General features: G+C 38.9%; 1 protein-coding gene across 7 annotated transcripts in view; it reads right to left on the bottom strand.

Moving 5' to 3' along the window:
- The window catches only part of RC3H1 (ring finger and CCCH-type domains 1), a 95681-nt gene that overhangs the window by 8905 nt on the left and 59782 nt on the right, over positions 1 to 26994 (bottom strand). For 4 of the 7 annotated variants that reach the window (XM_024232244.3, XM_063726429.1, XM_024232232.3 and 1 more), the window contains exons 10-19: positions 23437 to 23718; positions 22566 to 22780; positions 20318 to 20688; positions 19674 to 19841; positions 11480 to 11632; positions 6892 to 7105; positions 6273 to 6363; positions 6003 to 6135; positions 2973 to 3146; positions 1109 to 1224 (exon numbers count right to left, since the gene is read on the bottom strand). In XM_024232244.3, the coding sequence (XP_024088012.1) occupies positions 1109 to 1224; positions 2973 to 3146; positions 6003 to 6135; positions 6273 to 6363; positions 6892 to 7105; positions 11480 to 11632; positions 19674 to 19841; positions 20318 to 20688; positions 22566 to 22780; positions 23437 to 23718 (1917 nt within the window). The remainder of the gene's footprint in view (positions 1 to 1108; positions 1225 to 2972; positions 3147 to 6002; positions 6136 to 6272; positions 6364 to 6891; positions 7106 to 11479; positions 11633 to 19673; positions 19842 to 20317; positions 20689 to 22565; positions 22781 to 23436; positions 23719 to 26994) is intronic. The other 3 variants (XM_024232262.3, XM_024232253.3, XM_063726432.1) reach the window with 1 other exon arrangement.

The following is a 26994-nucleotide window of genomic DNA, read 5'->3' as shown; positions in this document are numbered from 1 at the left end:
CTGGAAAGAGCCAGGTGCGGTGGCTCACACCTGTAATCCCAGCACTTTGGGAGGCCGAGGCAGGTGGATCACCTGAGGTCGGGAGTTTGAGACCAGCCTGACCAACATGGAGAAACCCTGTCTCTACTAAAAATACAAAATTAGCCACGCATGGTGGTGCATGCCTGTAATCCCAGCTACTCGAGAGGCTGAGGCAGGAGAATCGCTTGAACCTGGGAGGCGGAGGTTGTGGTGAGCCGAGATCGTGCCATTGCACTCCAGCCTGGGCAACAAGAGCGAAGCTCTGTCTCAAAAAAAAAAAAAAAAAAAAAAAAAGGACTGGAAAGATAATATAATACACCAAAATGTTAACAAGAGGTATCTCTCAATATTGGAATTACAGGCAATTTTAAAATTTGCCCTTTTCTAAAATTTTCCATTTCCTAAAGCTAATTTTTTGTAACATATTTAAGATGGGGGAGTGACTTTATTTTTTGTTTTTTTCTTTTTTTTTTACATTGAGCATATAGTACTTTTATAATGTAAAGATATAAGGCTGTATTCGAAATAAATTTAAAAACAAGGGGAAGATGGAAACATAACCAGAAATTTTCCTTTGTTAGGTATTAATAGATAATTCAACCTTGGATCTAAGTTTTGTAACTCCAGATTTATGCAAAAATTTTTTTTTTTTTTTTTTTTTTGAGACCAAGTCTCACTCTGTCGCCAGGCTGGAGTACAGTGGCACGATCTTGGCTCACTGCAACCTCCCCCTCCCAGGTTCAAGTGATCCTCCTGCCTCAGCCTCCCGAGTAGCTGGGACTACAGGCACGTGCCACCATGCCAAACTAATCTTTGTATTTTCAGTAGAGACGGGGTTTCACCATGCTGGCCAGGATGGTCTCGATCTCTTGGCCTCGTGATCTGCCCGCCTCAGCTTCCCAAAGTGCTGGGATTACAGGCGTGAGCCACTGCGCCCGGCTGCAAAAATATTCTTTATGTACACAGAATAAGGATATTTTAAGAATCAAATTATATTTATGAGGGTATTTCTGATACGACTGGATAATATACTAGTTTCTCTTTTGTGTGTAATTTAATATGGCTACGAAAATCTCCTTTTCTTTACCTGAATGTCAATGTAAGGTCCTCAGCCGGAACCTTGTTTTGTGGTTCTGGTTGTCCATTTTCTGCTTGTTTACTTGTATTCAGTTTGCTTTTCATGTCCAGAGAACACTGGTTTTCCTTTGAAAGAGAAGGAAATAAAATCAGTTATCGTCTATTTAATGGTGTTAATGGGAGAGACCAAATTACAGATAATACAAAGTGATGATCCAGAAATCATATTCAATTTTGTAAAATAACCAAAGAAACTGGCAGACTAAAAGAGTGACATACATAAAAACATAACAGAATACAACCCACTTGCTCACTAACCAGTGAGCTGAGATTGCACCACTGCACTCCCAACCTGGGTGACAGAGTGAGACTCCCTCTCAAAAAAAAAAAAAAAAAAAGGCTAGGCATGGTGGCTTACACCAGTAATCCCAGCACTTTGGGAGGCTGAGGTGGGCGTATCACCTGAGGTCAGGAGTTTGAGATCAGCCTGGCCGACAAGGCAAAACCCCATCTCTATTAAAAATATAAAAAAAATTAGCTGGGCGTGGTGGCAGGCGCCTGTAATCCTAGCTACTTGGGAGGCTGAGGCAGAAGAATCACTTGAACCCAGGAGGCAGAGGTTGCAGCGAGCTGAGATCGTGCCACTGCACACCAGCCTAGGCAACAGTGTGAGACTGTGTCTCAAAAAAAAACTAAAAAAATAAAAAATAAAAAACAAAAACTACCCTGGTGTGGTGGCAGGCACCTGTAAACCCAGCTACTCAGGAGACTGAGGCAGGAGAATCACTGGAACATGGGAGGTGGAGGTTGCAGTGAGCTGAGGTTGCGCCACTGCCCTCCACCCTGGGTGACAGAGACTCAATCTCAAAAAAAAAAAAAAGCAAACCAAAGTACAATAAATATCTTTAACATACTTACTGAAAGCAAAAAAAACCTGCATACTCAATTTATTTGCTTAGAAAGATTATGAAAACTGGCCGGGTGCGGTGGCTCACAATTGTAATCCCAGCACTTTGGGAGGCCGAGGCGGGTGGATCACGAGGTCAGGAGATCGAGACCATCCTGGCTAACATGGTGAAACCCCGTCTCTCCTAAAAATACAAAAAATTAGCCGGGCGAGGTGGCGGGCGCCTGTAGTCCCAGCTACTTGGGAGGCTGAGGTAGGAGAATGGCATGAACCCGGGAGGCAGAGCTTGCAGTGAGCCGAGATCGCGCCACTGCACTCCAGCCTGGGCGACAGAGCGAGACTCCGCCTCAAAAAAAAAAAAAAGATTTTGAAAACTATGCAACAAAAAAAATCATATCATGCAACCTGAGGAATCCCCTAAGATTCAAAATTTACTAAAATGAATGTCCGTGCACTATGAAGCAAATCCTAAGAATATTAATGGATATAGTTATTCCTAAGCATATATAATGGATACAGGAAAGAATGTGCAGATTGCATATCACTCATAGCAAAAATAGGTCATCATTATAAAGGCTACGAAACTAGAATGTTATCTGGTGAATACATCTTTATATAACATGTTGTCATTGCAAAATAGTAAACACCATCCTATTTGCTTCCCTAATCAGTATGCTAAACAGACATTTAAGAACTTCCATTAAGTTCTTAAATTAAAGAAGCATTAAAACCTTGTTTTCCCTAAAAGTTAATGAAGAATTCTAAGACAAAGAACACACCCAAACCAGAAGAGAATGAGGAAGGGAATGATAAAATCGGAAGGTAGCCCACCTGCATGAGAATTATTTTAAATATTAATCACTCATCAGAGTGCCTTGAAGTGATGATTCTGTACCTCTAGATAATTCTAGAGCCACATGAAAGATTTCATTTCACCTTCCCTCTCTTTCCCCACCATAACACTCACCATACTCAGTTCCCGTGTTCTCTTCCCGATTTCCCTTTCCACCTGGTGCAGTTCCAAGCTCAACTGCTCACTTGACATCATCCCAGGCCATTTTGGAGGTGGTGGTGGCGGGGGCTGTGACTGGCCTGCCAGGGTGTTTGCCTCCCTCTGCAACACCAGCCTGTTACTAACAGCCTAGTGCATAAAGCCAAGCACACAGAAAACTCAACACATTTCACACCATGCACAGAATAACCAGGCTCAATTCCAGACCACAGCCTTGAGTAGCTTATCACCCAGCTATTTGCAACAAAAATAATGCAACTGTAAGGAGCTGTTCTCTTTGAGTGCCATCTGAACAAAAAAATAACAAAACAGGGACATTGAAATTTAGTAAACAGTAATTTCATCTTAAGTATAAATTGCTCCTTGTATTTTCTGATCTGAAAGAGAAGTTGGCTACGCATGGTGGCTCATGCCTTTAATTCTAGCACTTTGGGAGGCTGAGGTGGGAGATCACTTGAGGCCAGGAATTTGAGATCCACCTGGGAAATATATCAAGATCTCGCCTCTACAAAAAATAAAAAATAAAAAATAAAAAAAAAAAAACAAATGAGCCTGGGATGGTGGTGTGGGCCCATAGCCCTAGCTACTAGGGAGGATCACTTGAGCCCAGGAGTTTAAGATTACAGCGAGCTGCTATGATGATGCCACTGCACTCCATACACTCCAGCCTGGGCAACAGAGTGAGACCTTGTCTCTCAAAAAAAAAAAAAAAAAAGGAAATGGAAGAAAAACAAGTCAACTACAGATGTGCATCTTTCCCCCTCTGTTTTTAATGGTAATTTTCTCTGAAGTAAATCCTATAACTTATTTCAATGAAACCTCAGTAATGGCAAGGACTTTTAACCATACTGAGTTAAATATGTGGCAAGTTTCTAAATAATACTGATAGTCTTTTTGGACAGAAAATGCGCCTGGAAACTTTAAAACAAAAAACCATGCATTTGGTGGGGGGAAAGGGGAGGGATAGCATTAGGAGATATACCTAATGTAAATGACGAGTTAATGGGTGCAGCACACCAACATGGCACATGTATACATATGTAACAAACCTGCACGTTGTGCACATGTACCCTGGAACTTAAAGTATATAAAACAAACAAACAAACAAAAAACCATGCATTTGAAGATATGGAGTAATGCCTTATTGGGTTGAAGGTCTGAATCTTTAAAAAGTTAATAAACGAAAGATTGCCATAAGCAAACATGGCATTCTGTTTCTATGACAGGAATCAGCAAGACGTTCTGAATCAATGTAAATAAGCAATGGCAAAAGCAGACAAAATCTAAATATTACATAGATTTTTAAAATTCCTAAATCTAATTGCGTACATAGGGGCACAAGCCAGCTATATGTTCCAAAAACAATCTCCTACTGGTCTTCCTAAAAAGAAAGTCTACTAAGAAAGTCTGTCTTATAACTTTTTTTCCCCCCAAAAGTGATGGCTTACTTATTAAAGATTATGGTAGAGAGACAGAGTAATGTTCTAACAGTACCATTTTTTCCTCCAGAAAGGACAATGTATTTATCATTAGAATGTCTTCAGTTTTCCATATTCAAAGAATATGTTCCAATGTAAAGGATGATGTATAAACAAAACCTAGTCTTCCTTATGTGGCACTTAAAAGATTTTAAAAATTCCTGTTTTGTTTTTTTTTTTTTTTTGAGACAGGGTCTTACTCTGTCACTCAGGCTGGAGTACAGTGGCACCATCAGGGCTCACTGCAGCCTCGACCTCCCTGGGCTCAGGTGATCCTCATGCCTTCAGCCTCCTGAGTAGCTGAGACTACAGGCGTGCACTACCATGCCTGGCCAATTTCTGCACTTTTTGTAGTGAAGGGATTTTGCCATGTTACCCAGGCTGATCTCAAACTCCTGAGCTCAAGCAATCCATCTGCTTTGGCCTCCCAAAGTGCTGGGATTACAAGCATGAACCACCACGTCCAGCCAGATTTTAAAAATTCTTTAGTTTTGTTTCTCTAAGTGTCAGGCAGCATGATGGAAAGAACACTGAATCTGGAGTATGAAGACTTGGGTTCATGTTTCAACTTCTGAGAAACTCATATACTTCAGTCAAAAAAGGAGGACAATATCACCTGCCTAACCTATCAGGGATATTGTAAGTGTCAAATAAGATAAGTGGTAGTGATTTTTAAGTGGTACAGAACTACGTAAATGAAAAGTGTTATTATTCTTATTAGACCAGAACTATGTTTTATTTTTTAAGTCAAAGTTCTGTTTTTTTTTGAGACGGAGTCTCACACTGTAGCCTGGGCTGGAGTGCAATGGCGTGATCTTGGCTCACTGCAACCTCTGCTTCCTGGGTTCACACGATTCTCTTGCCTCAGCCTCCCAAGTAGCTGGGATTACAGGTGCACACCACCATGCCCGGCTAATTTTTTGTATTTTTAGTAGACACGGGGTTTCACTATGTTGGCCAGACTGTTCTCAAACTCCTGACCTCGTGATCTGCTTGCCTCGGCCTCCCAAAGTGCTGGGATTACAGGGGTGAAACCCTATCTCTACTAAAAATACCAAAATTCGCTGAGTATGGTGGTGTACACCTATAATCCCAACTACTCAGGAGGCTGAGGCAGGAGAATTGCATGAACCCAGGAGATGGAGGTTGCAGTGAGTTGAGAGCACGCCGCCTCACTCCAGCCTGGGCAACAGAGCAATACTGTCTCAAAAAAAGAAAACCAAAACAAACAAACAAACAAACAAAAATTAAATGTGCCATCAGGGAATATAAGCTCCTGTTGGAAATTTTAGGTAATCTGTTTTCTATTCTTAGGTAGTAGAAATTTTACATTTTCTATTGTCCCAGAGCTAAATCCAGTATTGAATTCTTTGAAGAATGGAAACCTACACTAACTCCTAAGAAACAGACCTTAAAGTTTTTTGTTCATAGTGCCTCAAAAGTTCCTATTTAAAATCTCTGAGAACCCTTCAAAAATTGGAATAAAAATGGCTCTCTAGGCTGGTACCTCTAGTCCACGTAGCTGGGTCTGCTGGCTAATCTGATGGTTCAATTGCTGCAATTCTAGTCGTAGCTGTTCTCTCTCAGCAGATGGAAGGGGTTTTCCATGACTGGCCACTTCTGACATAGATATTCTCTCCCTTTGGTTAGAAAGAAAGTGTGAAGTAAATTTTAACGTTTCATTTTGTTAACATATTACTGACCAGAAAAACAAAAAGAAGTTGCCTAATTTTAAAGGTTTCTACATGTTTGTTCAAGCAAAAAGAATGACTCATACCTCTCACTGAAGTGTCCCTGAGAAGGTATGTTTTGATGAGGTGAATATGGAGAACCTCCCCAGCCACCATGGGTTCCATATGGACTATAATCTGTAAGAGAATGATTTATTATGGTTTAATTCACATATTTGATTCTTCTTTTAAGGTACTCATAATCTGAAAGACATCAGCGTATTGCATACACAGATATCTGGTATCTACCCTAAATGGCCAGATTTTTAAAATTCTTTAACTTTGTTTTTCTAAATGTCAGGCAGCATGATGCTGGGTGCTGATATATGTTTGTTTCTTCCCCAATGAACTTTCAGTCTTTGTAGTTTTTCTTCCAAATTACTGTATAATGAGAATGTTATTCCCCCAAATAACAAGCTATTTGGGGTGGGGGTGGAGTGGGGAAGAAACATTAGGAAAGCTTCACATATAGACATTTAATTTCAGTTTATATACCTAAAATTCTCCCGGTTATATTACCTTTCTTACAGGGATGATTCCATGGAAAGTTTGAAAATTACTGCCTTGCAAGATTACTAAAAACACTGATAGCAAATGGGGAGCAGGGGTAATGCTGAAAGTCAAGATTATGAACCCTTTAGGTCAGCTTACCTCTGAGATTCTTACCTGAAATGTTAATAGACTTTGTAGGAGCTCCCTGAGGTGCCATAGACTGCATTGGACCAGCACCCTGATATATAGTTTTGGAAGTTCGTGAGATGGCACCAAACCGAGACACTGTTGGTCGGTCTCCAAATGGGATGAGGTCATCATCACTGGTTTCTGCTGCTCTTCTCTGAAGATCTAATCGCTGGTCCCTCATTCCTTTACTCTCCACATTCTGATAAAAAAGCAAAATGAGAAATTACCCCACACTCAGATTGCTCTGTAACCTAATTTTTTCTAGATCTGTAATAAGGGTAAAGAAGAGTACAACACTCTTACTGGTAAGACTAAAATCATTAGTTACCTTTGGTTGTTTTTATGTAACACTGGTTTTTAAACCTCTGAGGTGAGGGGTGACAGGGTCTCACACTGTGGCCCAGGCTGGAATGTAGGGGCACTCTCATGGCTCACTGCATCCTCAACCTCCTGAGCTCCAGTGATCCTCCTAGGTAGCTGGGACTAAAGGCATGTACCACCACACCCAGCTAATTTTTTTTTATTATTTATAGAGATGAGGTCTCCCTGTGTTGACCAGGCTGGTCTCAAACTCCTGGGCTTAAGCAATCTTCCTGCCTCAAACTCAGCCTCCCAAAGTGCTGGGATTACAGGTATAAGCCACTGCACCTGTCCTAAGAAATATATTTTTAAAATTTATGGGAGGCCACTGTTTTGGACTAAGCTCCCGCACTAAGCCCCAAGACACCAGATCAAAGCAGAATGTAATCACTTGTGCTAGATGCCACAAAATCAAACTGAACTTGAAAATGGACCAGTTTTCCAAAAAACAGGAGATTCACAGCAATCAATCATAAGAGGACCACTCAGTTTGAACTGGTAAGTCCCTTCTGCTTTAGTCCTATAAGGAAAATAACTTTGAAACAACTAATCTGAGTTTTGTTCCTTTCTGTTTAGCTCATTAGAGCATCTTTCTATTTCACAGATGAAATGCTTCCTGATTAATCAATCACTAATAAAAGCCAATTCAATCTTTAAGAAATATATATAATGACCTAGTATATATATGCATACAAATATATATTTATCCCTATATAATGTTACACATATATATATAGACACACAAATATATAATTTGTTTGCACATTAACATTTGAGAAATACTAGGTTAGACTTCTTTCACCTATTTGGGAGGTTTTCAATTACCTCTAGATTGGATTGCAACTTTTTGTTTTTGAGACAGCGTTCTGCTCTGTTACCAGGTTGGACTGCAGTAGTGTGTGAGCCTCAACCTCCTGGGCTCAAGCAATCCTCCTGCCTCAGCTTTTCAAGTAGCTGGGACCGGCGTGCACCACCACACCTAGCTAATTAAAAAAATTTTTGAAGAGATGGGGTCTTGCTATGTTGCCCAGGCTGGTCTTGAACTCCTGGGCTCAAACAGTCCTCCCACCTTGGCCTTCCAAAGTGCTGGGGTTACAGGTTTGAGTCACTATGCCTGGCCCAAACTTTTTAATTCTTTACTGATTTAAGAAAATGAGTTTTATTTTGCTAATACTCGTGTTACTTTAATATAATAACCCTTTCCTTTTGAAAGCCAAGTACAAGGCAAAGATTCCTGCCTAATTTCCCTTCATTTCATTCCAATAAAAGCCTTACTACAGCTTAAAAACAATGCTTCTGTAATCCTACTGCAAAAAAAAAAAAAAAAAAAAGATTTATTTTGCTTTTTCTTCCTCTAAAACTCTCTATTTTTGGGGGGGGGGGGCTGGCATATAATCATATTTATGCTATTAGATATCACTTCACTCATTTACAGTGGTTATCAGCATCCAAATCTTCTTTTTTTATTGCAAATATTGGTCTTTTCTTAACCACCTGGAAAAGTATTTATCTATGAAAATCTATATAATAACCTAGGAAACCTCTGTTAGAGTTAATAAGGACAAATGGGTTAATAATAATAGTCAAGGCATACCTTTCAGCAATACCATTTCTTTTTTTTTTTTTTCTGAGATGGAGTCTCACTCTGTTGTCTAGGCTGGAGTGCAGTGGCGCAATCTTGGTTCACTGCAACCTCTGCCTCCCAGGTTCAAGCAATTCTCCTGCCTCAACCTCCCAAGTACCTGGGATTACAGGCTCCTGCTACCATGCCCAGCTAATTTTTGTGTATTTAGTAGAGTTGAGGTTTCGCCATGTTGCCCAGGCTGGTCTCAAACTCCTGACCTCAAGTGATCCGCCTGCCTTGGCCTCCGGAAGTGCTGGGATTACAGGCATGAGCCACAGTAACCAGCCAGCAATACCATTTTTAAGTGTAACTTTCACACACGTGAAGACATACATAAGAATGTTTGTTGGAGTACCATACATAATAGTGAAAGATCAGAAATAGCCTAAATGTCCACCAATACAAAAAATAATCACTGGTATCAGTTACACAGAATATCTCATAAAAGCAGCTAAAATCAATAATCCTGAGCTACAGATATAAATACGGAACGGGTGTGGTGGCTCACACCTGTAATCCCAGCACTTTGGGAGGCCAAGGAGGGCAGAGCACTTGAGGTCAGGAGTTCGAGACAAGCCTGACCAATATGATGAAACTCCGTCTCTACTAAAAATACATAAAAATTAGCTGGGCATGGTGGTATGTGCCTGTAGTCCCACCTCCTCAGGAGGCTGAGGCAGGAGAATCACTTGAACCCAGAAGGCAGAGGTTGTAGTGAGCTGAGATCACGCCACTGCACTCCAGCCTGGGTACAGAGTGGAACTCCGTCTCAAAAGAAAAAAAAAAAGTACACATCTTAAAAGCAATGCTAAGTGAAAACATGAAAATGCAAGCTGAAGTGTATAATTTACATAAGGTCTATAAACATATAAAACAACATTGTTTAGGAATAGTATAAAATTATCCATGGCCAGGCATACTGGCACACACCTGTAACTACAGCACTTTCAGAAGCAGGAGAATAGCTTGAGCCCAGTTCAGGACCAGCCTGTCCTGCCCAGGCAACATAGCAAGACCTCATCTCTACCAAAAAAAAAAAAAAATAGTAGCTGAGCATAGTATCACATATCTGTGTCCCAGCTACTTGGGAGGGTGACGTGGGAGGATCACTTGAGTCCAGGAGTGTGAGGCTGCAGTGAGCTGTGATTGTGACACTGTACTCCAGCATGAGGGAGATCCTGTCTTAGGGGAAATAAAATTATCCATGCAAATGATAAATACTAAACTCAGGATAGAGATTTCTTAGAGGGAATGAAAGAGGGAGAAAAATGAGACTTGGGAAATTTATACAGGGGGATATAACTACTTCTTGAAAATTTTATTTCTTTAAAAAATAAAAAGGGAATTAAGATACTATCCAGGTAGGGTAGCTCATGCCTGTAATCCCAGCACTTTGGGAGGGAGAGGCGGGAGGATCACTTGAGGCCAGGAGCTTAAGATCAGTCTGGGAAACATAGCAAGACCCCATCTCTACAAAATTTTTTTAAAAAAATTAGCTGGGTGTGGTGGCAAGCACCTGTAGTCCTAGGTACTCAGGAGGATCACCTGAGTTCAGGAGTTTGAGGCTACAGTGAACCATAATCATGTCACTGCACTACACCCTGGGTGACGAAGATTGATCCTATTTCTATAAAAAGAGATAAGATGAAGCCAGGCAAGGTGGCTCACGCCTGTAATCCCAGTACTTTGGGAGGCCGAGACGGGTGGATCACTTGAGGTCGGGAGTTTGAGACCAGCCTGACCAACATGGAGAAACCCCCGCCTCCACTAAAAAATATAAAATTAGCTGGGCGTGGTGGCGCATGCCTCTAATCCCAGCTACTCGGGAGGCTGAGGCAGGAGTATCACTTGAACCTGGGAGGCGGAGGCTGCGGTGAGCCGAGATCACGCCATTGCACTCCAGCCTGGGCAACAAGAGTGAAACTCCATCCCCCCCCCAAAAAATAGATATTTTGATAATATTTTAAACTTGGTTATTAGAAACACTGGTGTTACATGATTTTTCACTAAAGAATAAAATAACCCAAGTATTAAATTTCAGCATCTCAGAGTTCACTTGAAGCTGAGCAGCTATAATTCTGACTCAAATACTACTCTTGTTCACTAGATTCAACTTTGTTATTTAAACTTCAGAGCTGTGAAAAAGAATTTTTTTTTTTTTTGGAGACGGACTCTTGCTTTGTCACCCAGGCTGGAGTGCAGTGGCACGATCTTGGCTCACTGCACGCTCTGCCTCCCGGGTTCATGCCATTCTCTGTGAAAAAGAATTTTAACTTATTTGGTGAAGAAGTCCACGATCTTAATTAATTATGTAAAATAATTTAATCTGGGTTCTAAACAATTGTTGAGAAATTGCTCTTTGCACAGAAATACAATAAATGCTCTGTCTCGGTAAGTATTAAAATATTTTTATTTACACCTAAATAAATCAAAAACCTATACTGTTTAAAGATAACTCAACTGCAGAGTATAGAATATGGTCTGAAACTCTTAAGCAAAGCTGAATTATTTGTGCCTAAATGGTAATGGGTAAAAATTTATTTGGTTTATCTTAATTTGTATGAATTATTGCTTAGCTATTACACATACCATCATTTCCACACTCCCTGCTGCCACAACATCTTTGGGTTTTGCATCTTTGGTTCCAATGTAGGAGCCGATGGTGTCACATGACCAGGGAGAGTACTGGCTATAATCATTTCCTTTGTATTTCCCAGCTACCTTCAAGTCTTCATCCAAAAACTACAGATGGAGAAAGAAAAAAAAAAAAAGGAAAAAGAAACAAAACAGGAAATGGGTCTATGAGTAACAAGACAGAGAAAGCAGGGAATTTCTTAGAACATCGTGCTGAAGCAACATAATGATGATTACTTGATTTTTAAGTGCCACAATAGAAGATTTTTGTAAACTACTATGAAAAATATAAAATAAGTGAAGAGTGATCTTTAGCTTTCAGGTTTTTTTTTGTTTTTTTTTTTTTAACCTTAGCAGAAGTTAAAAAAAAAAAAAAAGGTATTTCAATATCCTTCCAGGAATCAAGCTAGGATTTTATGGGTTTGCTCATCCTTTTCTTCATTAGATCAGTAAACATTTAAGCATATATGTACCAAGCCATAGTTTTGCTAGACCCTCCTCAATGTTTCTTTCAATAAAATCAAGGTAAACAAGAACATTAAAAATTTTGATTTTTGTAGTACATGATGATGTAGTAACTTTTTACTGAAATCTCTTTAATAGCAATAATTCATATCTTGAATAAATTCTGTTCCTTAGGTTGATTCAATGAGATGAAAAGGATGTCTAATTTTTATCTTCTCAAGCTAAGTTCTCCAGTCTAATAACAGAATAGCTATTCTAAGGCTAATGTATTTTCACTAAAATTGCAACATTCACATTTATAAAATGCTTTACATTTTCAAAGTGTTTTCATGTATACTACCTAATAAGCTCCTAAATCCATGATAGACAACACAGATATGACCAAGGCTATACCAGTATAGGGCAGTGCTAGGACTATAACTTTAATGTTTCTTTCATTTTATCACAAGACATATATACACTGATATGTAGGGATATCAGTGTTCATTTGTATTGGTTCATTTAAGTGGATCTATGCCTCCCGCTATACTAAAAACATCTCTTTTCTGAGTCATCATTATTGGCCTTTTGCATTGACATAGGGTCTGCTGCTCACTAGTATCACTCATTGTCAATCACTCTTCTGTTTCTATTATTCATAACCTCTTCCCTTTTGTCCTACTATTTAAAAAATTTTTATCCTTTTTTATTTTTCTTCTACTTACTAACTTTAGATAGAACAGCTAACTTTTAAAACACATGACCTACCAATTACAGTGCTCCTTTTTTTTGAGACGGTGTCTCGCTCTGTCACCCAGGCTGAAGTGCAGTGGCATGATCTCCGCTCACTGCAACCTCTGCCTCCCAGGTTCAAGCCATTCTCCTGACTCAGCCTCCCAAGTAGCTGGGATTACAGGTGCATACCTCTACCCCCAGCTAATTTTGTATTTTTAGTAGAGAAGGGGTTTCACCATGTTGGCCAGGCTGGTCTGGAACACCTTACCTCAAGTGATCCACTCACCTCAGCCTCCCAAAGTGCTGGGATTACTGGCGTGAGCTACCACGCCTGGCCAAGAGTGCTCCTTTTTAAAATCTCTGACAGTAGTGTATTATATGCAGCTATTCAAATGAACAAGATAAATTTATATACTGACATACAAAGACGGCCAGGAAAATGGATTAGGTAAAAACAAAAACAAAGGCAAAACAGACATAAAACCAAGATGTATTTACTAAATGATCCTATTAAAAAATAATAATGAGGCTGGGCAAGGTGGCTCAAGCCTGTAATCCCAGCACTTTGGGAGGTCGAGGCGGGTGGACCACCTGAGGTCGGAAGTTCAAGACCAGCCTGGCCAAGGTGGTGAAACCCTATCTCTGCTAAAAATACAAAAATTAGCTGGGCATGGTGGTGCATGCCTGTAGTCCCAGCTACTCGAGAGGTTGAGGCAGGAAAATCGCTTGAACCTGGGAGGCGGAGGTTGCAGGGAGCCAAGTTTGTGCCACTGCACTCCAGCCTGGGCAACAGAGTGAGACTCCGTCTCAAAAAATAATAAGAATAATAATAAAAATAATAAAGAGATCCAACAATCCCACTACTGGGCATTCATCCAAAGGAAAAGAAATCAGTATATGAAGGGATATCTGCACCCTCATGTTTTATTCCCAATAGCCAAGATATGGAATCAACCTAGGTATCCAGCAACAGATGAATTGATAAAGAAAATGTGGTACATATACAATGAAATACTATTCAGACATAAAAAAATAAATCCTGTCATTTGCAGCAACATAGATGAGCCTGGAGGACATCACATTAAGTGAAATTGGTCAGGCACAGAAAGATAAATATTTCATGTTCTCACTCATATGTGGGAGCTAAAAAGTTGAGTCACAGAAGTAGAGCGTGGAACTGTGGTTATGAGAGACTAGAAAGGGAATGGGAGGAGGGAAGGGGAAAGACAGCTTGGTTAACAGATACAAAATTATAGCTACACAGGAGGAATTACTTCTAGCATTCTATAGCACTGCAGGGTGAGTACAGTTAATAATTTACTATATATTTTCTAAAAGCTAGAAGAGAGGATTGTTTTTCCTGATTTGAAAAAATTATGTTTTTTTTGAAGAAAACTTTTAACATCATAAACTGATCTTTATATACAATTTTATTCATTATTTCTATAGACCAATTCAATTCAGATTTATTTACTTATTTACAAATGACATAAAAAATTTGGACGGGGCATGGTGGGTAGATTGCTTGAGCCCACGAGTTTGAGACCACCAGCCTGGGCAACACAGCAAGACCCTGTCTCTTTTTTAAGAAAACAGAAACATTTAAAAAAAATTTTCTACTTAGGAGCTTCAAAGTCAAAATAAAATGGAAAGTACCTATGATAGATTGACAAAAGAAAGGAATATCAACAAAATGATTTTTGATTTGATGAAGAAAGAAACCACAATCTTAGGCTGGGCATGGTGGCTCACACCTATAATCCCAGCCTTTTGGGAGGCTAAGGCAGGCAGATCACGAGGTCAGGAGTTCGAGACCAGCCTGGCCAACATAGTGAAACCCCGTTCCTACTAAAAATACAAAAAATTAGCCAAGTGTGGTGGCGGGCGCCTGTAATCCCAGCTACTCGGGAGGCTGAGGCGGGAGAATCGCTTGAACCCGGGAGGGAGGTGGAGGTTGCAGTGAGCCGAGATCGTGCCACTGCACTCTAGCCTGGGCAACAGAGCAAGAGTCTGTCTCAAAAAAAAAAAAGAAAAGAAAAGTTAGATGACTGTTCTGAATGATTTAAATGCTACGTGCCTACCAGTCAAAGGGTGACCTGAAACTCTCTGGAAGCATCCTGCATTTCTGTAACCTTGACCTTCCAGCAGCGAGTATCATATACCGAATCGTCCAAGGAAGAGAGGATTTTGAATGTTCCCAATATAAATAAAAGATAAATGTTTGAGATGATATGCTAATTACCCTGCTTTGATCATTGCATATTGTATATATGTATTGAAATATCACTTTGGGAGGCCAAGGCAGGCGGATCACCTGAGGTCAGGAGTTCAAGACCAGCCTGACCAACATGGAGAAACCCCATCTCTACTAAAAATACAAAATTAGCTGGGCGTGGTGGCGCATGCCTCTAATCCCAGCTCCTTAGGTGGCTGAGGCAGAAGAATCGCTTGAACCCAGGAGGCAGAGGTTGCGGTGAGCCGAGATCGCGCCATTGCACTCCAGCCTGGGCAACAAGAGCAAAACTCCACCTCAAAAAATTAAAAAAAAAAAAAAAAGAAAGAAAGAAAGAAAGAAATATCACTCTGTATCCCATAAACTTGTATAATTATCATGTGTCTACTAAAAAAATGTTAGTTCATGCACAGAAAGAAGGTGAAATATATATAAGAAGTTTAAATACATAATAAACGGTTATAGAAAATGAGATTTTGGAGAAACTTCTCTTTCTATATCATGTATTTCTATAACGTATGAATTTAGTACAACTATACACAGGTTGTTTTATTTATTTATTTTTAAATTTTTGTTGAGAAGGAGTCTCGCTCTTTAAATTTTTGTTGAGAAGGAATGCAGTGGTGCGATCTCGGCTCACTGCAACCTCCGCCTCCCGGGTTCAAGCAATTCTCCTGCCTCAGTCTCCCGAGTAGCTGGGATTACAGGCGCCCACCATCATGCCCAGCTAATTTTTGTATTCAGGTTGTTTACAATCAGAACTGAGGTTTAAATATATATCTTTGCATCTCAGTAACTAAAATCATTCTAGATAATGTTCCGTAATAGCAAGACATTATTATAATTTTTATTAGGAGTAAAAATAACAATAATAAATATGAAATATTTACTGAATGCCTGCTACATACCAGATGCCTTATGTTTCATCTTCACCATACCACTATGAGGTAGGCTTTATTATGTTTGATTTATAAATGAAGAAACGTGCACCTCAGGGTTCAGGGAGGCTAAGTAATTTTAAAAAGATCACATAGTGAAGGATACAACTGAACCTCAAAGTTTAGAATGTTTGATACCAAAAACTGCTCACTTTTTACAATGTCATATTGTTTTCCATATTTCTTATAAAACAATATGGCAAAACAAAGTTCCAGGGTGTACTCTAATAAAGAATTTTCGAAAAAATATCACACCTGTTTTTTCTTCCCCCCCTCTAATTTTTCTGAGACAGGGTCTTTGTTATCCAGGCTGGAGTGCAGTAGCACAATCACAGCTCACTACAGCACGGACCTCCCAGGTTCAAGCAATCCTCCCGATCTTCCCACCTCAGCCTCCCAAGTAGCTGGGACTATAGGCGTGTCCCACCACATCTAGCTAATTTTTATTTTTAAATTTGTAGGGATGGGGTCTCACTATGTTGCTCAGACTGGTCTTGAACTCCTGGGCTCAAGCAATCTTCCCACCTTAGCCTCCCAAAGTGTGGGATTACAGGTGTGAGCTAATGCACACCTGGCTGTTTTTACTTTACAAATAAAACTACATTAATAGAAGATGCTGTGACTTTACTAATAACCTACATTTTTGTGGAAAACTCATCCAAAGAGTTTAGATGGGAAAACTAGATATTGTGAACAACTTCTATTTAGTAGACTTCCTTCATACACCCAACAAGATACTATTTACTATGTGTGATGTACTTCTCAATTTTCATTTATTATTCATGATTTGTCAGTTAGCAATGTTTAGAATCATAATTCTATACACAAAGGATGCAAGATAAGTTCCTTACATAGTATCAACTGTAATCCTGAGAAATCTTACTTGATTATTTAAAAAAAAAATACAAACTATAAGCTAAAGCAGTATGTACAATCAACAAAACAAATACGATTACTTTAAAGTTGGATTTTTTGGGCTGGGCGCAGTAGCTCACGCTTGTAATCCCAGCACTTTGGAAGGCCAAGGTGGGCAGATCATTTGAGGTCAGGAGTTCGAGACCAGCCTGGCCAACATGGTGAAACCCCATCTTTACTAAAAATACAAAAAAATTAGCTGGGTGTGGTGGCACATGCCTGTAATCCCAGTTACTGGGGAAGGCTGAGGCAGGAGAATCGCTTGAACCCGGGAGGCAGAGGTTGCAGTGAGCCGAGATCACACCAAGCACTCCAGCCTGGGCGACAGAGCAAGACTCTGTCTCACAAAATTTAAACAGAAAAAGTTGGTTTTTTGAAAAGATGAATAAAATTGATAAACCCCTAGCAGGACTGACAAAAAAAAATTACCAATATAGAAATAGAAAAACGAACATCACTGTAGACCATATAGACATTAAGATAATAAGACAACACTTATTCACTATAACTAGTAGCACTGTCATACAGAAATACAAAGAAGTTGACTCCCCAAATTATGGTTATTGCCCTGTGATAGATTAACCAGTTTTTTTTAAAGCAATCTTATTTGACTGTTTTTTTTTTCTGATTTTCACTATCTATATTTAACCTGTTCTTTCCTATTCATTAAACCAACTTTTCTGGCTGGTTTCCTCATTACTGAGTTAAATAAATCTTTGATATTCTTTCTTATTTAAAATAATTCTGAAACTAGGATTAGAGAAAAGCTTCATAAATATGATAAAGATTTTCTACCAAAAAGCCTACAGCAAAAATGATAATGGTAAATTATTATTAAAAGCTCCATTTACTCAAAGATTAGAAAGGAGTCAAGAATATGTGTTATCATGACTTCTATTCAGTATTATGCTGGAGTCCAAAATAATAAGACAAAGACAAAACAAAAGGATTAAAAAGGAGAAAAAAGATTATTCAGAGGACATAATTGTGTGCACAGAAAATTCAAAAGAATCTACTAACAGTATTGTAATTAATAAAGAAATTTAGCAAGTCTGCTGAATAGAAGGGTCAATACATAAAAATCTATTTAATTTCTCTATATTAATAATAGAAAATAAAAATTTCCAAACAATTCTATTTAAAATAGTTTCAAAAAACATTGGTTATCTAGGAATAAATTCAATGTAAGATGCGCAAGACACTGAAGTATGAAGTATAAAGAAAATCCAAATAAATGAAGGGGTATATCATGTTCATAGAGACTTGATATTAGAAAGATGTCACTTCTCAGCCGGGCGCAGTGGCTCATGCCTGTAATCCCAGCACTTTGGGAGGCCAAGGCAGGCAGATCACCTGAGGTCAAGAGATCAAGACCATCTTGGCCAACATGGTGAAACCCCGTCTCTACTAAAATACAAAAAATTAGCCGGGCATGGTGGCTCATGCCTGTAGTCCCAGCTACTTGGGAGGCTGAGACAGGAGAATCACTTGAACCCGGGAGGCGGTGGTTGCAGTGAGCTGAGATCGCATCACTGCACTCCAGCCTGGCGAAAGAGCAAGACTCTGTCTCAAAAAAAAGAAAGATGTCACTTCTCATCATATTGATCTAAGACAACACTGTCTAGGCCTGGTGTGGTGTCTCACGCCTGTAATCCCAGCACTTTGGGAAGCTGAGGTGGGAGGATCACCTGAGGTTAGCAGTTCGAGACCAGCCTGGCCAACATGGTGAAACCATGTCTCTACTAAAAATACAAAAATTATAGTCGGGCGTGGTGGTGCACGCCTGTAATCTCAGTTACTCGGGAGGCTGGGGCAGGAGAATCACTTGAACCCAGGAGGTGGAGGTTGCAGTGAGTTGAGATTGCACCACTGTACTCTGGCCTGGGCGACAGAGTGAGACTCTGACTCAAAAAAAAAAAAAAAAAAAAAAAAGATACAAAAATTAGCTAGGAGTAGTGGTGTGTACCTGCAGTCCCAGCTACTTGAGAGGCTGAGGAATGAGAATTGCTTGAACCTGGGAGGCAGAGGCTGCAGTGAACCAAAACTGTGCCATTGCACTCCAGCCTGAGTGACAGAGTGAGACTCGTCTCAAAAAAATAAATAAATAAAAATAAAGTAACACTGTCTAACAGAAATATAATGTGATCCACATTTAAAATTAAAACATTTTAGTGGCCACATTAAAAATAAAAACAGGTGAAATTAATTTTAATAATTGTATTTAATCCAATATATCAAAAATATTAGTGAATTTTACATTTTTGGTATGAAATCCTTGAATTCAGTGTGTATTTGATGACTACAGTACATCTGAACTTAAACTGGACACATATTACATGTTCAACAGCCACATGTGGCTAGTGGCTACCATATTGGACAGCACAGATTTAGAGATCTGATGTAATCCTAATCAAAACTGGAGCAGATGTTTTTGTGGAAATCAACATGCTGATTCTTGAAAAATAACAATACTAGAAAATATAAACACCACATATTGAGACTTATTATAAAACTACACGAATAGAATGTGGCATCGGTTCAAGGATAGAAATAGACTGATGGAAAAGAATAGGGTCAGGAAACACGTGTGTGGTCACCTGATTATGATAAAGCAGGACACCAGGGAAAGCATGCCGATTTCATTAAATTGTGCTGAGTCAATGCCTTATAGGAACAAAAAAAAAAAAGGATCTTGACTCCTAATACATTACATTACATACATACAAAAATCAGTTCTAGATAGATTGTAGAGCTAAATGATAATAAACCTTTTAGAAGAAAACAGGAAAAAAAATCTTCATACCATTGGGAATAGGCAAAGATGACTTAACCCGGACACACACACAAAAACACGGATAAATGAGACTAAAAATGATTTGCTTACTTCTTCCGGATGAAAGGTAGGAGGCAAGGTTGGTGAAGGTGCAAAAGGAGGAGGAGAGATAACCTTTCTTTCCTCTAGCTGGGCCATTATTTCCTTTCGTCGGCGATGTAGTTCATCTAGACTAGGATGAGGCTGGGGAGGAGGAGGAAGCCGGCTATAAGAAGGTTCCTAAAAATAGAAAGCTTAGTTAAAATTGAAAGAGAATTTCAGGACAGATTAATTCATTTAATACACTCAGCGTATATTTTAAGTTATGAAACAGCTTGTATACCCTTCTTAACATTTGGAAACACCAACACTTAATAGAACAAAGTAAAACAAAACCCCCCAAACTCTCAAGATCTTCCAAATAGCTAAATTTAGGTTTCTTTTATTTGGTCATAATTTCCAAGTAGATCTAGAATTGTTAATTAAACCATCTAAAGTTCAGAAACTAAGAAAGGTTAATTAGGGGGGAGGAGGCAGATTTTTTTCTCATTATATAGTTTAAAAAAAAAAAACTACCCAAATTATGAAAAGATTAAAAAAAAAAGAAGCTCTCTTATAAAAAAGAATTCATCAAAGGGTTATTGTCATTGCATAAAAAGGAATCACAGCAAGCAATAGTCAAATTAAGTCTATGTAATAAAAAAAATACAGCATACTCTGAGGTACGAAGGTCTGATCTGAGTTGGATGAGGAGCCACTGGATAGTAACTCTCGATCTGTTGGTATCTTTCTCTGGATTCTGGTACATACGATGGTACTGCTGCAGGTGGAATCTCAATGGGTATAGGGCTTTCTCGGAATATCTCTTCTCTCGTGTAAGACTGAGCAGGGTACACTCGACGGCCATCATAGTGAGATGGGTATATAGGTGGGTACTGCTGTGGCTGTGTGCCATACTGAGAGTTTACAACACGTTCTTGGAGGTAGGGTGGATAATGATCCAAGTAGGGAGGAGCAGGTTCAGGAGCAGATGGTGGAGGTCGGACAAAGCGGGACACACATTGTGGTGGTGGAGTATAATACATACCTGTACAATACAAAAGAGGACCCAAAGGCAAATAATGAGCCAGTTTAGTTTTCTATGTAAGATTTTACCTTTTAAAATACTGAAACACTAAAGTATTAATAATCTACTTATTTCTTTAGGAGTTTTCCATCTGCTCATATAATCAGGTTAGCTTTTTAAAAAATAAGCAAAAATTATCTGTAAAAGTCATTGAAAAAACTACCCTACTTATAATCTATAATAGTAGATTGGCTCTCATTGTTTGACCCTCTTTCTGGTGTGTCTTAATGTAATGAAGACATTGGAAAACAAAAAAACTACATTTCCCAGATATCCTTGAAGTCAGGTTCCACAAATCAATCACTTGCATGAGTTTTGAATTTGAAACTGAAATAACTGGGAGGGGACATGGAACACAAAAGGCCAATTTTACTGGTGCAGATTAATAGCTACTGCTTGGCTCTACAGTTCTTGAGACAACAGTTGTGGCAATAGTTTCTCAATTTTCAGACTTTTGCCTCAAATGACGTGATCTTGGCATTAAGTAGTTAGGACAGAAGTTTCTACTTCTACTGCTTCCTCATTGTAACAAGTTCTCTTGGCAGCTAGCTCTGGAGCATTGTTTGCTTCTTTAGTACCTCCACCAATATGGCAGGCACCTAACTCCTGCACTAAATCTCTTTCTGCTTAATATAGCTAAAATAATTTACCTAAAATTGAAACCAGGCTACAAAAATAGTTGCATTTTTCCTATAATGGATGGTCAAAAGGAAGATACAAATCACGTTTTATCATATTTTGCATGAATTAGTAATGCCATATCAATTAAAAAACATTCTCATGAATGAATGTAGAGAAGACAACATGATTCAAAATTAAATGACAGACTCGGAAAAAGAGAGCACTTTTAATCTATTCCCGTTTTAAAAATTATAGTACTACACTGCTTCTGACAGAGAGATCCAATACTTAAAATCATTCAGTGTTTATTTTACATATAAATTGTATATGTAAAACGTTAGTTTATTTTCTGTCCTTCATTCTCCATACCTGGTATTATCATTAAGGCTGGCTAATTTTCAAATTTGTCTATTTTTGAAATCCCTTCTTCTCCTTTCCCACCACACTAATTCCTCAATACTCACATCAGGATTAATAGCCTCCTAACTCAACTCTCATTTTTCCAATCCGTTCAAATTTTTTTTTCTATTCCAAATACCTCTATTTAGTGCATTTCTTCCATTAAGTCTTTTTGATTCCTCAAGTTCTCAATGATCTCCCTTGAGTCTTTCAGTCAATCTCTATCGAGCTCATATTAACCACAACAGATCACTTAATTTTTAACACATACATGAACACCACACACACGCATCTACTACTCATGCATATAAATAGTTTTCTATTCTTTACCATTATTTATTCTATTCTGTAAACTCTCTAAAGGTGTGTATGCTGCATTTTTTCATATATATTACAGGGCCCAGAAAAATAATAATTAAAAGGAAGAAAAATGTACTGTGGGTGTTTAATTTACACATACTATAATATTAATTCTTTTTTCATGCTTGAAGAAAATTTTGGTCAGGAGAATATATGCTGTCTTACTCAGCAAATTTCCATTGCCTACTTGTGTGAGTTGTTATTTCCATAAATATTACATATGAACACATGTATTATGCAACTGCTTTTAGTAGATATGGCGGTTTGATTTTTATTACTTTGTTTCATTTATTTCATAGTATTTAGTTAATCATAAAATCTCAATTTTTCCAAAGTATTAAAAAATGCATTTATACATTTACTTATCTTAAAGAGGCTACTGTGTAAATGATCACTCTGACCTGAACAGTTCTGATAATTCCTAAGAAAAGTGAGCAATATAAATGAAAAATCGTTACCCTGCTGATAAGGTGCTGGTTCAAATGGTGGAGCCGCTCCTCGAGGATCCTGATAATAAACATCCGTCTGTTGTGCTGGATATAACTGAGAACCTCGAGGTACCATCTGAAGTGGTTTGGTAACAGGCATTGGAGGCAGATCTGCTGGCCCCCTTGGAGGTATAGGATGTGGATTCACAGGTAAGGCAGAAATACTCTTAGGAACAGATTCTAGCCTAAGGGAATAATATTATGGAAGTTGTTTAAAAAATACTTCTCACGTGCATAAATTGTTACAAGTAAAAAAGATTGCTACAATTTGGGAAACTCACTTATTCTAATAGTCCTCTCTTCTACAAAATTTGCAATTTTTTAATCTTATTTCCCCTACGTTAATTGTTTCTTTTCTTTTTTTTTTTTGAGACAGAGTCTCGCTCTGTCGCTCTGTCGCTCTGTCGCCCAGGCTGGAGTGCAGTGGTGCAATCTCGGCTCACTGCAACCTCCGCCTCCTGGGTTCAGGTGATTCTCATGCCTCAGCCTCCCAAGTAGCTGGGATTATAGGCATGTGCCACCATGCCTGGCTAATTTTTGTATTTTTAGTAGAAATGGGTTTCATCATGTTGGCCAGGCTGGTCTCGAACTCCTGGCCTCAAGTGACCCGTCCACCTCAGCCTCCCAAAGTGCTGGGATTATAGGCATGAGCTACCATGCCTGGCTATGCTAATTGTTTCTTTAAAAACACTAGCATGGGAAATAAAAAAGCAACAAAATAAAGACCAAAAAAAAAAAATCAGGGTTTTTTTTTTTTTTAATTCCAAACATTAATTATTCTATCTTCCTTCGACTTTATGAAGAAGAAATTTTGAAATAAGAGTTAGGAAAAATGACGTACAGGTCAGGAGGGGATCCAGGAGCACTACTGCTCAGATGATCTATTTTTCCTGGTTTCAGACTAGAATCATAGCTGGGGTCTGTCCCTCGTGGAATAAGCTGTGTTACTGTATTCCCTGTTGATACAATTCCATTTGGCAGAGCAGGAGGTTTTCTGCTAGGGAGATCCACTGCACCTTCATCTGGAAGGATAGCTGCTGAAGGCAGGCCCACCTCATTAAGTTGACCCAAAGAGGCACTCAAGGGTCTTCTCGGAACCAGGCGCTTGTTCATTTTACGAAATCTATATAAAAAGCATAGGCACATATCAAAAAGCAAATATAAAAGCAAAACCAAGAACTAAAATGTACTTAATATTATTTTCTAGAAATATTCTCTCTTGAAACATTAACTCTATCAGTGTGTATATTTTGCATAAAATCTCTAGCAGCAAGACATATTAAGCATAAAATTCCTCATAAAAATGTGTAACATAGGCCAGGTGCTGTGGCTCACGCCTGTAATCCCAGCAATTTGGGAGGCCGAGGTGGGCGGATCACGAGGTTAAGATCGAGACCAGTCTGGCCAACATGGTGAAGCCCCGTCTCTAATAAAAATACAAAAATTAGCTGGGTGTGGTGGCGTGTGCCTGTGGTCCCAACTACTCGGGAGACTAAGGCAGGAGAATCGCTTGAGCCTGGGAGGCAGCGGTTGCAGTGAGCCGAGATCACACCACTGAACTCCAGCCTGGCGACAGAGTGAGATTCTGTCTCAAAAAAAAAGAGTAACATTTGTCATATTATAAATTATGCTATTAATATTTTTGCTATAATATATTTCTGTGGACATTTGTATTTCTAAAACTTATTGGAGAAGCTAGTAGAAAAATCTTTAGAAGATAGTTTCTGAAACATTTTACTTCAGCTCTCCCTCAAATGCCTTGGGATACAATGAGCCAATGTCAAAAAATTAGGAATAAAAGAAAAACAAAGCCAGTATGCACTGTGAAACATTTATCATTTACTCTGTTAAAAAATTTAAGCAGCCAGGCACTGTGGCTCACAACAGTAATCCCAGCACTCTGGGAGGCCGAAACAGGCGAATCACTTGAGCTCAGGAGTTTGAGACCAGCCTGAACAACATGGTGAAACCTTGTCTTTACCAAAAATATAAAAACTGAACCGGGTGTGGTGGTGCATGCCTGTGGTCCCAGTTACTCGGGAGGCTGAGGCGGGAGGATCACTTGAGCCTGAGGCAGAGGTTGCAGTGAGCCAAGATTGCACCACTGTACTCCAGCCTAGGCAACACAGTGAGACCCTGTTTCAAAAAAAAAATTTAAGCAATTAAGGATAGTGACTTTTATTAGAACTGCTTCAGAGATGCTGATGTTATGTATGCCAATACAAAATTAAAGTTATTTTAAAAGTAGGTTAATGGAACCAATACAGAATAATTGCCTAAGTTTAAACAGATGCTTGTGGTACAACAAGCACATCGATTCTGAAATCTAACCAAAGGAAAAAATATAAGCCATCAGACTCCAGGATCTTTGTTCCTTAACAAAGAAAGCAAGTCCATTTACAACTGCTAATGCATTTTTATTTTGAAAAATAAAACCTCGGCTTGGCGCGGTGGCTCACACCTGTAATCCCAGCACTTTGGAAGGCCGAGGCAGGCAGATCACTTGAGGTCAGGAGTTGAGACCAGCCTGACCAATATGGTGAAACCCCGTCTCTACCAAAAATACAAAAATTGGCCGGGTGTGGTGGCAGGCACCTGTAGTCCCAGCTACTCGGGAGGCTGAGACAGGAGAATTGCTTGAGCCCAGGAGGCGGAGGTTGCAGTGAGCCGAGATTGTGCCACTGCACTCCAGCCTGGGCGACAGAGCGAGACCCTGTCTCAAAAAACAAAAAAAAGTAAATTAAAAAAAAAAATAAAACCCCATCAGAGTAATAATGCTATTTTTCCACGTTTCCCAAAACTGACAAATTTCTGAGGTTGGGGAGAAAACTACCCCTCAGGGATAATTATTGTTGAAAGTCTAGTATATCATTATATGGAATTGTTCCTTTATACATTAGCTTTATATTCATATAAGACTATTATTTGCAGCAGTTGAGTCATGTATTACTGCTAATTTTTCCCTCCACTTAATAATCTTAGATATCCCTTTATGTCAGTTCATTTTAGGCTGGTTGGGTTTTTTTTTGGCTATTAAAATAATGTGCTGGGCACAGTGGCTCACGCCTGTAATCCCAGCGCTTTGGGTGGCTGAGATGGGTGGATCACTTGAGCTCAGGAGTTCAAAAACAGCCTGGGAAACATGGGAAAACTGTCTCTACCAAAAATACAAAAATTAGCTGGGCATGGTGGCATGCACCTGTGGTCCCAGCTTCTCGGGAGGCTGAGGTGAGAGGATCATTGGAGCCTGGAAGTCGAGGCTGCAGTGGGCCATGATCGCATCACTGCACTCCAGCCTGGGAGACACAGTGAGATCCTGTCTCAAAAAAAAAGTAACAGATAATTATGAACATGTACTTGCACCTCATGTGAATAACCAAATAAGCAAAGGCAGAATGAGGTCAAAGAGCACGCAAATTAGAAATTTTTATGTCATACTGCTCTCTCAAACTATTTTAAGTCCTACTGATCATGAAGGAAAATGTCTTTCAAAACCTCCTCAAATACTGGGCAGTATTGGTCTTGTTAATTTGGTAGTCCAAAAATACTAAGTTGCTTTAATTTGCATTTCTTTAACAACTAGTGAGATTGAACATAGTTTCACAGGATAATTGGCCATTAGTATTTCTTCTGTAAACTATGTTTATGATCCATAAATCTATTGGTTCCTCTCCTTCTTACAGATTTGTAAGAACTCATTTTATGTTAGGATATCAGCCCTCTGTATGTCATTTCCTCACCAAGCTTTTTATAAAAAACTGTATTTGTACCATATCTTAGTTTTATAATTTTTATGTAATCAAATTTATCAATCTTTTCCTTTATGGATGCTGGGTTGCAGTTCTTAAAAAAATCTTTTCCTTCTTTCCTTATTTAACAACTAAAAACAAACAACCAAAAACCCTCTCACTACTCTGTGGTTTCTTGCCTTCCTAAATATTTAAATCTCTTATACATCTAGAGTTCATTTTAGTATAAAGATTGTGGTAAGAATCCAGCTCTATTTTTCAAATAGGTGACAGTTATTTTCCATCATTCATTTGGTCACTGATGTGAAATGCCACCTTTAGCACATATGCTAAGCTCCTCCCAGATTCTCTATTGCATTTCATTAATCTATCTATTCCTACGCAAAAGACTATAGTCTTTTATTCACTGTAGTCCATAATACAGGTTAATAGTTATTAGTCTAGTTCCTGTCGAAAATTTTTTTTTCAGAATTTTCAGAATTTTCCTGGCTATTTGTACCTATTTATTCTTTACAAGTGAATTTTTGATAGGATCTTAACATCATCATGGTGAGATTTAAATTCGGATTTCTTGGAATTTGTTGTTTATGGGAAAATGAAACTTTCCTAGCGTCAAACCATATCCAAGAACACAGTATGTTTACTCAATA

This window comes from Pongo abelii, chromosome 1, assembly GCF_028885655.2.
Source record: "Pongo abelii isolate AG06213 chromosome 1, NHGRI_mPonAbe1-v2.0_pri, whole genome shotgun sequence".
Classification (NCBI taxonomy): domain Eukaryota; kingdom Metazoa; phylum Chordata; class Mammalia; order Primates; family Hominidae; genus Pongo; species Pongo abelii.
This window is presented reverse-complemented; position numbering and strand designations above follow the sequence as displayed.